Source organism: Glycine max, chromosome 14 (genome assembly GCF_000004515.6).
Source record: "Glycine max cultivar Williams 82 chromosome 14, Glycine_max_v4.0, whole genome shotgun sequence".
NCBI lineage: Eukaryota > Viridiplantae > Streptophyta > Magnoliopsida > Fabales > Fabaceae > Glycine > Glycine max.
In genome coordinates this window covers 46,706,000-46,720,135 of record NC_038250.2, presented here as the reverse complement: position 1 = coordinate 46,720,135, position 14,136 = coordinate 46,706,000, and the positions used below count along the sequence as shown (strand labels likewise).

Below are 14,136 nucleotides of genomic sequence, written 5' to 3'. Positions count from 1 at the left end.
CATTACTAAGTCAATTTGGTCATCATCCTTTTGCTAGACAAACCACAAAATAAATGAAATGCAACAAGAAGCGTATGTGTCCAGGAACTGTTAATGACCCAGTAATAAATTCTTAGACAGAAGATTTTGAAAACGAAGCTGATCACAATAAATTCATAACATCAGAGTGGTTGTACTTCCAGTATTGACATGACAACATCTAATTTTGTTGGGGATGAATTGCAAATCAAATTTGGAGTTTTCAGTGCTATGAAAGCACTATTTCAAATGTTTTCCTTCGTACAAAGTCTTCTATGCCTCCAATTTCTTGAGCATTTCAATAGTTTGAACTTGGTAATTGAAAACAATCCTAGAGCGACCTTCTTAGCAGATAGGATAATACTTCAGTATTCATTCCCCTGATGTAGGAATTATAGGAATCCCTGATGTTAACTCTGGCAGCATCAGAACACCAGCATATTGCAATGACGTGAAACATGCCATGTAATGCAATGGCATGTATGTCAAATTATATCAGACCATTTTGCTCGGCATCCATAAGTGTTGGGCAAAAGGCAAGTGTAATGGAGATGAAAATGTTGAGGCGGATGAATGGATACACCCACAGTCCCACACACAAGAAAGTAAGAAAAAGATTATGAATGAATGTATCTAGGAGTGAGAATAACATCTATTGAGGAGAATGATGAATAATCCATGTAACCAACACCACTATGATGGAAACTCATCGACGGTGGGTAGGTCTGAGTTTCAAATTAAAGATCAGAAGCAGATCATTTAAAACAAAGACCATTATTCAGTTAACAGAAACCTCCAAGTAAACTAGCTTCTACTGGATTTGCTTGCATTAAAGCTCTTCATACATATGAATTCTGAATTCTCATCAACTTAAACAACCAATAAACTCGAGAACTACCTACCCATCATCAACATATTAGAATAGAGAATAATAACAACAATAACAAAGTAGGCTGCAGGCTTGAGACAGTGAGCTAATAGCTCACAGGGCACTTGCGGTTTCAATCTTTACCATGGCGAACACAACGCACAGGTTCAATCCCTGTCCTGTCCCCTTTCCCTTCCCTACTTCCCAGTTCCACAGGACCTCCCTTGAAACAAGAGAATAAAAAATCAACACAACCATGAAGAAACAAAATCAAACATTGACATAAATACCTAATATCTGTGGGCGGATAATGTGCTACGCATTCCCACAGCCATCAATTCAACCATCCTTACAACAAAGAAAAACAACACAAAAGCACAACCAGGAATAAGCACAGATAGATTTCTCAAACAACCTCACACTAAAACAGGCACTAGCACAAACCGAATCATTCTATTTCAAATTTCACCAACTACATCACATGATACCCTAGGATGCATTGGACAAGGCAACAACAATCATATAACATATGTAAGGAAACAAAGAATTACTCCGATTTATCCAGCACGTGCTCCGCGGAATTCTCCTCCGAGTTCTCCGCCTCATCTTCATCCTCTTCGACGTCGCCGTCGCGATTGCGGTGGTTGACGGCGGCGACGCCGCGCTGGCGAATAATGTTGGGGAAATTTACAGATAAATCGGAGTAAATAGAGCGAACCTTGGAGATGTTACCGTGGATCTGAGTAATGAGGCCAACGTTCTTCGCCATGTTGTCAGGAATCTTCGACTCGTGGTTGCTGTTCACTTCGTCGATCAGCGCACGGTTCTCGTCCAGCACAGTCTGCGCCTGCCAGAAGCTCCGAGTCAACATGTCCCAAGCCTCGTCGTCGCATTCCTCTTCGTCGTCGCCGCCACAGAAAAATTCTTCGGTTCTCTCTCCGGCGACCCTCGCGCGGTTGTTGAGCCAATCAGGCTTCGTCGTTACGGCGGTTTCGTCCATGGCCGCTCAAATTTTTCAAGTACGCTCAAACATGCCGTTATCGTTGTTCACACGATGAGTCTCACTCTGTGGATTCGAGAAAAAGAGTTACTATGTAATTTGTGGTGGCGCTTCTTGTTGCGGCATTGAAGACTTAGAAGCATTGAGCATTGACTCAGCAATGGCGGTTTTCCCGCTGAATTTGGTGGGTGAGATTGGATGGTGACGGTCCAATGAGGGTGGAGTAATTTGACGGGCATGGGGAGTTGGCGAGTGGTGATTGGAGACTGTGACCGAATTGAGTGACGGACGGCATAAATATCTTCTTGGGTTTTGAATACGAGGATAAACAAATGAATAAATAAATATCTTCCCGAGTTGCTAATATTTTAAGGAAATAAAATATGTAGAAAAATAAATATCTTCGAGTTGAGATGGAGTGTTGGATCGGACGGCACGAGAAAGTGAAATATGGCAAGTGCCAATGCAAAGCGTGAAACATGACATTTTTTTTAAAAATACTTATTTCCTTCTTACAATTTAGTTTTTTTTTTAATTTTATTTCATTTAAATACTATTTACTTTTTAAACAGTAAAAAAATATTATTTAAAATATTTTAAGGACCAAAGTTAAAAAAAATATGTTTTACAAGAATTAAAATAAAAAAATATATTATGAGGACAAAATGAAAAAAATATACTAAATTACAGAAATGAAAAGAGTATTTAAATCTTTTTTTTTATAAATTCCAAATACTTTCTTACTTAAATATATCTTAAATAATAATACTGTATAAATTTTAAGTGTTATCTATCAATTTAATTCTTAAATTAATATTTTGCTTACATTAAGAGATTAATTTAAATATTTTTTAATAATTAGGAAATTTCTTAATTTCTAATACTTAAAAATGACTTATATAATTTTTAATTAGAAACAAATCAATACAAAAAATAATACTTTTAGATATAAAATCCATTAATGATTTATTCTATATATTTTGTAGCGAATAAAGGTTGTTTAGCATTTAAAAAATAAAGTATATTATTGTTCGGAGACAAAAGAAGACATTTGCACACCTTTATCAAACAAAAAAAAAAAAATCAAAGTGAGTACAAGAATTGGTAAAGCCTACGCCTTTTTTTGGATAATGCGTTTGAATACGTATTTATAAATCTAATTTTCGATAATTTTAATTTTTCAAAATTAACTGTTGTTAAAAACATACTTTAAGTGAAGAAAATTACGTTTGAAAGAATATTTTAAATAAAACTTAATAAAAAAAGTTAACTAATATAAAAGATAATATTTTTCAATTTTAACCCTAACATACTTTCAAAAGCAAAAGTAATTTCCATATTTTTGTTTTAACAAAATCACAATTTTGATATAATTGATGGTAAATCTAATCTATGGGTAGAAATAGGTTAGGTCACCTAATTAATAAGGACTCATGATTTAGTCCCCACCAAACCTAGCCAAGTAGGACTTTATAGGAAATAAATTGGATTAATTCTTTTTTATGAAAACCTTTTTGGTTAGAAAGATCTGTAGACCATGACTATACTTTAGAGAATAAAGTATACCTCAACCATTAATTTTCTAATTAATAACTATTATTACACTTTATATTATAACGTGCACTAGTGATTAGCCTTGAAAGACAAAGGAAAGGAAAAACAAGACATGGTGTTGGTGTGTCCTTGGAGATTGCGGTTGGACTTTCCTAGGAAGAAAACGGAGAGGACTCTCCTTCAATTAGGTGAACATCCCTTTACGCTTGGGTCCAACTTTTGTATAAACACACCCTTAACCAATCTGCGTATCAATTTTGAGTTTTAACCAGCATTTTTGAAGTATGCAGTTCAGCCAAGCATGCATAGAATAGTTCATACTTCAAAGTGCTATGGTGATTGTACACAGAAGGACTTCACTCGTGAAATATATATAATTTTGGAAAAAACATGTTTTTACTTTTTAGTCCCTGTATTTTATAAAATTCTTGATTTTAATCCCTGAACTTCACCATCATACATTTTGATCCTTGAACTTTAAGAAATCTGTGTTTTTAATCCTTCAAGACAGACATCACGTAGGAAACAGTGTTAATAGAGTTTGTCCTGAGGGACTAAAAACACTTATTTTAAAAGTTCTATTGCCAGCTGAAGCAAGAGTAAGGTTTGTAGAGACTAGCGCTAGACAGAAACATTCTCAAAATCGTCCAAACTAAGTCAGGTTCCTCAGTAGGTTGTACAATATTTTGGAATGTGATGCACACTGCATTTCACTTCTAAGCAATTAAACAGTATCAGATTATTTTTTTCCCATTTTGTTCAGTCATAAACCTAATCTATCCTTTCATGTCACCTAGGGATACAAAAGTTACCAACAAGAGTATATTCATATATCTAAATCATCATCCGGGTCCTCATCAGAATCTGGCATCTCATCATCTGAATCACGAAAATATATAATTTCACCCATGGCAGAATCCTCCTTTTTACCACTTGAAATGGGATTTGCCTCACTGTTGCTCTCTTCAAGGGATCTTCTACCATCATAAATTTGTATTGGTTTACCATTTCCTTTAAGAATAAAGAGCTTAAGCACGAGAGTTTATATATAAATGAAACAATGTAAAACATGAACAAATACAAATCAATTTCATACCCTGGTGTTCAAAAGGAAGCACAACATTTGACCTATCAATTCGCTCCTTCTCTGACAGCTGGAGATTGAACTGCACCTGTTAAAACACAATCAATGAAAAGGAATCAACTTCATATCACAATACATTTCTCGCTTGGTCTCTGGTAGTCTCCAGACAGGTTTTTTTGACTGTGTTTTATGTACTTGCAGATATACTCTGTTATCAAAAGTATCTCCATGGGTGTTTAGAGTACGTGAACAAACTAAGTGCTTAGAATCTGTATGCATTTCTTCAGCAAATGAGATGTTTCCAAGACAGTTTGTGCCCATTGCAAATTAGACATAGAACACTTTGATTCTATCATCAGTCTTGTATGCAGAAAATATACCGTGTAAATATGTACTGTTAGAAGCACTCAGTACTTTAACCGACAAAGTGAAGAACCAAATCAGCGCATTGGTAAGTAGTTAGAACTTGGACATTTATGCTTGATTTCATATTTCCTAGCATCTAAATTTTACCATCTGAAAAGTGAAAAAGGCCTTGTGAATGCTATATACTCCATTCAACCAAAACAGCAAAACCCTAGGGTGAAGAGGGAATTCTACAAATGAAAGATCTCTTCAGTAGATCCTTTTTCTTTCAAAAACCATTTAAAATACCTAATTACAAAAAGATTGTTAGTACTTTGGCTTTTGCTTCTAGTGACAGTCTGACAGAGACATAACTTCGAAGTACCAGTTTTCCATCTACAGGAAACTATAGACTGACCTTTGGCACTATGCCTGCAATGACGGTTCCATCTACTGATGAAACAGGTGAGAAGCTGATTCCTCCAGGCTCAACTTTAAATTCTTCACACTGGATAAAAGTGAAGAGATATTATATCAGTGCATCAAATTTTTAGATTTGTCATTCCAAATAAGCTTACAAACAGGAAGAAAGAAATCACCGTTACTCTAACTCGCCCATTTCTGCGTTTGAACCTGACATTAAATTTTCCCTTGGTAAAGTTTTGATCATATAAGGAACTCTCTAAACACCTTTTCTGACCATCTGCAGAATGATGATACGGGTCTACACTGGCCACCATGGAGGACATGTACTCAAGAACTGCCACAGCCCTCTCCTCATGAAGGTCAGAATGCAATAATCCAAACATACTTGAAATTTGATCTGCAACAAGAAAAGCAACGAATTTAAGGAAGAAATCATTGATGCATCAAGTCAACCCATGCTATAAATTTTAGTTGCAGAAATAATCAACTATCCCACTTGTTTAGGTACTCTTATAAATTTACTCACTTAACTAATGCCTAATTACACAATACTATGGAAGGAACTTTACTCAAAATAGTTCAAGAGGGAATACCATGGCTACGCAGATTGCTTAGAAGGCCTGCAACTGACTGCATAGATGCATGCCTCAAAAGTTCACTTAGCTGATAATATCCAACAAGAACCCATTAGGATTACAGATGCACAAACAGATAATACAAGAGAAACCAACAAACAATACTTTCTTAAATAGAATATTACACTAAGAATCCTTGAGCAGGATGTTCTTTTTTTTCTTATTGTCATGTTAAAGTTTCAATTTGGAGGTTATTGTAAAATCTTTTTGCACAAGAATTTTAAGTGTAAAAGGAAAATATGAAACTTGCACACACAAACAGGTTAGATAATTAGATACAGGTTACTGGGCAAATAAATTTAACATAATAACTTAATATTAACAGTTCATTTATTTCCAAGAAAATTTAAAAGGTTAAACAAGATACATTGATGCCTTCCATCCATAGTTTTCCAGTTTTCCCCCAAAGGAAGTCAACTTTAGAATTCAAATCATCTGGTAGTTAAGGTTATCATGCAAAATGAACTGAATAGAATATAGAGAAATATTCGAGTTTTCAAGTTTCTGTCAACTATAATGTGGCAAAAGTTAACAGATTCCTATTAGCTGAATAATAACTATTGAAGCAGTATGAAACTTAGAATGTAAGCCCACAGACTCCATGAAATGCAATGAGAATCTATTATTCAAATTGGTATACTGATCATAGATATGATGAAATTTTTATGCCCAGCTCAATAAGAGATGTGCTTGCTCCAAGGTTATTTGCATTAGCGGGAAAACAAACAAACAACAAACTTCTAATAAGTTTAACAATCATAAAGTATTCAGTTATTTGTTTATGCATTCGGCATGTCCAGCATTGAGGCACAAAGAATATTCATTCCCAAAACACCATCAAACTAAATTCAACTTCATTTAAAGTCGTGGCAATAGTATTTTCTATGTATATCTTCTATCTTATATTGACAATCACAGAATGAAAACATACCGAGTCTATGGCAACACAGAAGCGGGCTTTATTTTCTCCAACCAATCCTGCAGGTATATGAATTAGAAAAACTATTCAGAAAGAGAAATAACTTTTTAAAAAACACATACTTCTGAAACCCATCAACTGATGCAAAGACATTTATTCGGTGAAAATGAAAAGGATAATTTATAAGCTAACTTTAGTCACATAACTGTAATACCTCTGCCAAGTTCAGCAATTACCAAAAACAACTTATCCACGTCCTTCACGGTTTTATAAGAACTAGTAGCAAGCGAAATTTGCTGAGAAGGATCCGTAACATTCGCAGATTTCCTTGCCTTATCCTTCCAACCAAGAGGATCAGTATAACAATCCAAAATGTGAATCCTGCAAAACAACACCTAACTCTGAATTCAAGAAATCCAAATTATTCCAAGATTAAGATAAAACACCAAAAAAGTAATGGTAACCAAGACACAAGAAATGCAGTTAAAACAAATAAGACACATTTTTAAACAATTAAGTTTAAAATATTTACCATTTATTAGAAGAAGCAACATCCATCCCATTCATCTTTAACAAAGAAGTGTAAGACGATGGACTCCGAGAAAGTGCAACAATTACTATACCCCTATAAAAGAAAAAATTGAGATTAAAAATAAGAACTACAAGATAAAAGAATTCGTAATCATTTTTGGGAATAGTAAACTGACTGTGACTGAGATTTTTGTGCTATGACGTGTGACGAGAGTTGAAGTAGAATGTGAGAGAATACATGAAAGGCGAAAGGTGAAGCGAGGGAGTCCTTGATTGTGAGAGTAGGCGCAAGCTCTCCCTCCAACGCTCCATCCCTCAGTGTTCTGCAAATCGAATCTGCCATCTTTGGTTGCGTGGTGGTGAACAACTGTTACACACAAAGTGAAAAAGGAGAATGATATCGTGAACAAATTAATGGCCCATTTCGCATATTAAAGTGCTAATATGAGCGATTAGCATAATAATCCCAAGTGATTAGTGGGGGGGTGAGAGGAGAGGGAAGAGTACCTGTTGGCGGAGACGAAGGTGCAGGCCTGAGAGAGAAGAGATACGTGCAGTTCACAGTGAGAGCCGGCACGGCGGCACCGCCGCTTTAAACAAATTCAGAAAACTTAGACCTGTGTCCACCGATTTCCTTCGCTGGTTAGACGGAAGGCGTTATACCCTTAAATGGGACACTATTTTGCTCTTTCTTCTATGATAACTTTATCTGAAAAACAAAATATAAATCTATTAAATTATAATATTTAAGGATTAATTTGATAAAAAGTTATATTTTTTTTTTATCATCAATTGAAATTATATGTGCATGTACGATTTGAGTGTAATAATTTTATGAAAATCAAAATCGTGGGTTGAATCACGATTTCTTTATGGTAAATTCGTATTTCAAAGTATGATTTATCTTTTGTAATTTTTTTAAATATATTGATTGTAATTTGTTTTTTAAATTACTTCATTATGATGCGAAAGCAAAACTGCCATATATAGAATTTTTTTTCTTCTTTCTGTTCATTCTAAAGCACAAAGATCTAGTTTCTATTATTCATTCCATAGATCATTTCATAAGGGAGGATCTATTTAGTAGTCTATAGAAAAAATATGAAAAAAAAAAATCCACCCTACATTCAACAACCAATATAAAGCATTGCAAGTAGAATGATAGGCCGAGTTTGTTAAGTTCTTTGAATAACTTATAAGTTATTTTAACTAGTTTATAAGTTATTTTCATCAAAATAAATTTATTTAATACACAAACTTATAAGTGTCTTTTATTTAATTTAAAAATCTTCTTTTTTTTTTACTGAAAAACTTCATTTAATCTAATTTATATCTAGGGAGTTACTTCCGGATCCCTAATTATAATAACTTTTCAACTAATTCATATTCCTTAATAAAAATAGTTAATTTAATTAATTACATTAAATTTGTCAATTAATTGTATTATCATTTCAAAATGATCATTTTCTTATCTTTCTAAAAAATAATTAATTATATAATAAATTTATTTTTTTTGTTTCTCATTAATATTTAAAGAGAGAATAATTATAATTAAACAAGAGTATGTAAAAAAAATAATTAATGCATCTAAAAATTAGAAAAAGATCTTATAAAAAGAGACGAACAAATTTATAAAAAAATCTTATAATTAAAGACAAAAAAGTACATTTTTAATATGAAAGTCTACATCTTAGTAATGGTAGGCCGACAATGAAAAGGTTAAGAATTACAAATTTAATATGATAGTCTACAACTAATTAAAGGTTTTGGAAGAAATAAATATCTCAAACTTAACTAAATTTAAATATATTAAGATAAGTTATAAGAAATAAATTTAAATGTAAAAAATATTAAACATATCATTTTATGTCATTTGACATTTATTTGATAATCTTATCTAATACTTTCAATTAAATCAGTTAGATTATAAGTTTTCAATTAACTTCTAACTTTCCAACTCATGACTTATAAACTTCCAACTAGCTTATCAATTAATTTTATCAAATATACTCTTAGTTATTAATTTTATCAAATATACTCTTAGTTTGATGTGCAAGGTATATAACATCCAATCAAGATGCTAAAATCTCAAACAATAGCAAGTCAATCGGAGCACATTAAAGATAATTTGCTCTAAATGATAGTGCAATGTTCAGTAAGTTGGGCAAAATAATAGAATTGTGCCATGTCCGGTTGCGGTTGAACGGCTTTTCCAACATATTCTCATCTTTCTTTCTTTTTTTTTTTTTTATCTTTTATAGGAAGCGAAACTCATCATAAGAAAAGAAAGAGATAAAAGTGGATATAGCAAGGCATACAAACATGAATGGAATTTCAATCTCGATTTTCTTTTTAAGAATAATTTATTAGTAATTTGGTACAAGTAGAACTACAAATTAGGCTGCACGTGAGACTAGGTGTGGAAAAGGCACCATAAATTGACAGATTCCTGGATGCTAAGAAATCTCTATTTTTGATATGAAAAGGAAGGGCACTGGAGAGTTACAGTGAGATTTGGAACTCCAACCATCCCATGTTAGGGTTTACCATCAACGCTTGGAATTGGTTCCTCGTGCACAGAAGCCAGTGAAAGTCTTGTCTTTGCATTATTTTGCTCAAACACTTTAGGAGAGCTTAGCAGATTCCGACCAGATTCTTGAATCTGGCAAGTAATTATGGCTTTGGCAGTAACAAGAGATGCATAGAATTGATCTTGTTCAGGTGGCTTCTGAAACCCTGGCGACTCATCTCTTCTTTCTAAGAAGGGAATATCCTGCAGCTTCCTTTTGTGCATCTCATCCTTAACCATCTGAAAATTTGTATTTTATAAACAAAAGTAAGGGATGGATCATAACATATTTTTTTTGTATTGCTAAGAGGAATATAGACAAAAACTCTCGATTGTCAACTCTTCACAGTACAGGCTGATACGCACACAAATCATTAGATAACAAGAAAACAACACCAATTGAGAGACGACAACAACAACAAAGCCGTATCCCATTGAGTTTGGCTAAATGGATCACTCGACACCATTTGGCTTTGGTTAAAGATCAAAGTTTCAGGGATACAAGTAATATGCTACAAACCATATCTACTCTAGCAAATTGCACATGTCTTTGATCTTGCCATGTGTTTTTTCCAATCTTTATTCAAGTCTTCTTTGATACTCACTACATTTGATGTGCATGTTTTTCTTTCTTAAGATCGACTAAGACCATAGTAAACATAAAAAAGAAGTAACTCATGCAGGTATTTACAGTTAAAATGAATTCAATCACTACAAAGTAAACATACTGCCACCAAATAATAATTAGATTCTTAGGTGGATATCATCAATCATGAACCATGCCTGTGCCATATTGGAGATTGAAGAATGTGAATTATTTTGAACTTTCCAACTTTTCCAAGGCTGTGGGGTTTGAGTTTTATTGGGTATTTTGGTTTTTAATAAAATGGATCATATCCATTCTCCAAAACATTTTTTTTTCCTATTGGAGAGATATTCTGGTCCGTTTTTAGATTGTCAACAGATTGAAACTAAGCTTCCAGAGGAGTAATCATGCTTTTTCTGGGACAGGCATGGGGGGATGAGGCTGAAAGTATACTTGAGCTTCCATTCTTAATATTCTTCATAAACGTTAGAGATATAGGGAGTTAATATGCTTTAAAACAACAGAAATGAAATGCACAATCATAACCTTGTCTTCAAAGATTACAACGACAGTCTAAAACCTATTGCTTATAATACCTTGTTTTTGGCTCTAAATGTGCATTAGAATTATACAATATATAATCAAATAGCTGCAGTCTAAATATAAATTGTTCATTTCCTGTAAAATAATACCAAGGAAAACAAAAAACAGCATTGATAAGTCTGCAATTCTAACATGACATAGCTAGCAAAATCCCTCAATAATAAATAGCAGATAGCATATCCTAAGTTTCCAACAAACTATAACAGTCTGCATGTAGTAGTAACATTGATGACAATGAATTGATTCCCACAAAACAAAATAACCATATTTTTAAATAGAACTTTCATTTATAAGCACAGCCACTTCCCATACAAGTCACAAGTAAAAAGTTGAAATTTCATCCAGTTCCACTTTGCTAACAATCAAATAGTATCATCCTCAAACTAAGAGCTTATTTGGTTGGTGCTACCATGATACACATTCGAATGCGGAATCCGTGGCTGAGATTAATTTGGTCACACATCCCAATCACATTCAACATCTAAATATCAATTCCACTAAAATCTAAAACAAATGGACACTAAATTATTCTTACATTAAAACACTTCCCTGTTTATTTCATTCCCATTCCCGTATAATTGTTAAACTCTCATATCTTCTTCTCTCCCTAGTAATTAGTATATGTACTCACATTGCTTACAAACTTCTGAAGAAGAAGTAGGACATGTAACCAAAGTGGTCCATACAGAAAAAGAACATGTAGCACTCCTAAAGTTTTCTTTCTCAAGGGTCAAATACAATTCTAAATATATATTTTCTTCTAGACATTGCAAGCTAATGATTTAGGGGTATATGGAAAACTCTAAATCTTTGTTTTTTTTTATCTAGATTCAGGTATGCAATCGTGTTCCTGTTCAAGTCGGATAAGATCACTATGAGCAACAAATCTTTGTTTTTTACGTTACACCAAAGATATCTCCCAACCGTTAGTCAGAGACTAATTCCTTTCCGCTGAATCTTATACTTGGAAAATCTCAAACAAATCAATAACATTCATGTCAAGATTAAATTACTCTATCTAGCCAATTGATGATAAATATGAATGCAAGAAACAAACCTGAATCAAGTTGAAGTCAAGCTTGGGCGGTCCCACTTGCGCCACAGCAATGGATCCAAAGAAGTTCCCCAACAGAGCCGCATCAGGCACGGCCAGGCCCCTCACAATCCCCGCCGCAAACCCGCCGAGAAAACAGTCCCCGGCGCCGGTGGGATCAACCTGATCAGCCTCGAACGGCGCCACCTTAAACGCACCGTTTTCACAAAACACCTCGCAACCATCCTTCCCGTGCGTGACGACCACGCAACACCACTTCCTCACCTCCTCCACGTCAATAAAAACGGCCTCATCCGCAGAAGCCTTGAGAAACGCCACACGCGGCAAGAGGTGGAAGAACCCGCTCTCTCTTAGCGCCACGTGGCTCACGCGACCGTTGATGTTGTCGAACCTGCGAATCAGAGCCTGAATGTCCACGAACACGTGGTCGCAGATCGAGAGCATTTTTTCCACTGTCTCCGGGAGAATCTCACCGCCGACCCCGACCGCGAGTCCGAACCCGAACCGGGGTTGTTGGTCCGGGAGGTCGGTGGGTTGGATTGAATCGCAGGATCGGACGCGGTTCAGGAGGCGGTCCGGGTGGCCCGAACCGAAGTGAGCGTGGAAGAGCGTGGTTTGGGAGGTTGGGATTATTAACGGGGGGTGATTCGATGTGTCGGCGGTGTAGGCGAAGTTGGGGCCCACCTTGGAGACGGTGTGGAAGGGAAGGGAGAGGGCATCGAGGATAACGGAGATGAAGGAGGCGGCGCCGCCGAGGGTCTCGGCGACGGTCTCGCCGTCGCGGTGGAGGACGTCATGACAGTAGTTGCCGACGACGAGGCCGCGCCGGGGAATGATGGGCTTGGAGTCTGTGACCATGAGGGTCGATCATGGGAGGGAAAATACGAACTTTTTTTTTTTTTTTATGGGTTGGGAGAAGAGTTGATGTAAATGCAAGAAGAAGAAGAAGAAGAAGAAGAAGATGATGATGAAGAAAAGAGGAATAGTGGTAACTGTGGGGATGTGAGGACGCGCGCCAGAATGAGAATTTGGTGTCACGTTATGGTGGCTGGCTCCAGAGCCGACACCAGGCACCCAAGTATTATTCTCAATATCATGGATGTGTGTGTTGCGTACTCTTTCTTTCTCTGTTTCTCGTTTTTGGACTATTCAAAGATTTGAATTCCACGTCATTCTTGGATACTCTATAGTATCGTGAATAAATATTTCTCCTATTTTTTTGAAATCCCTTTTCTAGGGACGAGGGTAATCGTTATACAAGACACTTTACCACTCAATTGTGGATAGAATTGAATCAACTAATTATCGTTGTTCACCTATGACGATTATTAGCATTGATGAAAGACTTAATTACTTGATTATTCTAAAATCTCAATCAATTTCTTCATACAAAGGAGACAAGAATATCATATCAGATAGATCTCACCATCAACTTATTTCTCCATATCTTTCCTTCTTTTTTGTCTTCATTAACAATTAGTTGGATGGTGCTACAAGATCTAGAAGAAAGACCAAACCTCACGTGCATGGGTGCAGCCAAAGAAGACATGCCATGTAGACTCGGGATTTGAGTTGCACAAAAGGCATAGAATAGGACATTGGACACCCTTTGTAGAAAGTCTTTCTCTTGAGGGAAGACAATTTCTCAGTATTTTGCAAAGAAAAAGTTTTATCTTCTGAGGAATGTTAAGATTCCAAACTGTAATCCAGTCTCCGGGTACCCGTAAGCTAGCATTGTTAACAAGATTTTTCATAACAAGAAAATAGGTGGATTTGACAGAATATTTACCTTCTTTGCTAACTTTCCATATGATTGTATCCTCATCATGCTCGATGGAGTGGATTGACATAGCTAAAATAAGCTGGTTGTCCCTCTCATTAAAATATCTTGGACAATCTCATTCCTCTAAGAACTCGACATAGTGTCTATAAGTTCACAAACAC

At 35.3% G+C, this 14,136-nt stretch overlaps 3 protein-coding genes across 7 annotated transcripts; all 3 read right to left on the bottom strand.

Moving 5' to 3' along the window:
• Positions 1-842: 842 nt before the first annotated feature.
• On the bottom strand, positions 843-2,032 carry LOC100793086 (protein ELF4-LIKE 1). Of its 2 annotated transcripts, XM_003544837.5 has the most exons (3): positions 1,438-2,029; positions 1,177-1,234; positions 1,025-1,109 (listed from the first exon to the last, which is right to left on the bottom strand). In XM_003544837.5, the coding sequence occupies exons 1-2, from the start codon at positions 1,884-1,886 to the stop codon at positions 1,177-1,179; spliced, it is 507 nt and encodes a 168-aa protein (XP_003544885.1). In that variant the 5' UTR covers positions 1,887-2,029; the 3' UTR covers positions 1,025-1,109. The 2 variants fall into 2 exon arrangements, with proteins under 2 accessions (XP_006596422.1, XP_003544885.1); XM_006596359.4 differs by lacking the exon at positions 1,177-1,234 and having other exon boundaries at positions 843-1,109; positions 1,438-2,032.
• Positions 2,033-3,814: 1,782 nt separating this feature from the next.
• On the bottom strand, positions 3,815-8,096 carry LOC100792556 (Elongator subcomplex subunit Elp5). Of its 4 annotated transcripts, none has more exons than NM_001255893.3 (10): positions 7,888-8,096; positions 7,557-7,747; positions 7,382-7,474; positions 7,064-7,230; positions 6,862-6,908; positions 5,889-5,958; positions 5,469-5,692; positions 5,288-5,377; positions 4,537-4,612; positions 3,815-4,451 (listed from the first exon to the last, which is right to left on the bottom strand). In NM_001255893.3, exons 2-10 carry the CDS (start codon positions 7,721-7,723, stop codon positions 4,267-4,269), a joined length of 1,119 nt encoding a protein of 372 aa, NP_001242822.2. In that variant the 5' UTR covers positions 7,724-7,747; positions 7,888-8,096; the 3' UTR covers positions 3,815-4,266. The 4 variants fall into 4 exon arrangements, with proteins under 4 accessions (NP_001242822.2, NP_001401666.1, XP_006595561.1 ...); NM_001414737.1 differs by having other exon boundaries at positions 7,619-7,747; XM_006595498.4 differs by having other exon boundaries at positions 4,063-4,414; positions 7,888-8,073.
• A 1,611-nt stretch (positions 8,097-9,707) lies between these two features.
• LOC100792029 (inositol 3-kinase) lies at positions 9,708-13,354 on the bottom strand. The gene is made up of 2 exons (XM_003544835.5): positions 12,196-13,354; positions 9,708-10,189 (listed from the first exon to the last, which is right to left on the bottom strand). The coding sequence occupies exons 1-2, from the start codon at positions 13,048-13,050 to the stop codon at positions 9,917-9,919; spliced, it is 1,128 nt and encodes a 375-aa protein (XP_003544883.1). The 5' UTR covers positions 13,051-13,354; the 3' UTR covers positions 9,708-9,916.
• Positions 13,355-14,136: the final 782 nt, after the last annotated feature.

Bases quoted from the DNA above. Each gene is read 5' to 3' on its own strand.
- LOC100793086 (XM_006596359.4), bottom strand. From the start codon at position 1,886: ATGGACGAAACCGCCGTAACGACGAAGCCTGATTGGCTCAACAACCGC. The intron at 1,110-1,437 runs GTAATTCTTTGT...TCTTGTTTCAAG, and splicing joins CACGTGCTGGATAAATCGGA to GGAGGTCCTGTGGAACTGGG.
- LOC100792556 (NM_001255893.3), bottom strand. From the start codon at position 7,723: ATGGCAGATTCGATTTGCAGAACACTGAGGGATGGAGCGTTGGAGGGA. The intron at 5,378-5,468 runs GTGATTTCTTTC...ACTTTTATCCAG, and splicing joins ATGGGCGAGTTAGAGTAACG to TGTGAAGAATTTAAAGTTGA. The intron at 4,452-4,536 runs GTATGAAATTGA...TTATTCTTAAAG, and splicing joins GCTTCCTTTTGAACACCAGG to GAAATGGTAAACCAATACAA.
- LOC100792029 (XM_003544835.5), bottom strand. From the start codon at position 13,050: ATGGTCACAGACTCCAAGCCCATCATTCCCCGGCGCGGCCTCGTCGTC. The intron at 10,190-12,195 runs GTTTGTTTCTTG...ACAAATTTTCAG, and splicing joins TTGACTTCAACTTGATTCAG to ATGGTTAAGGATGAGATGCA.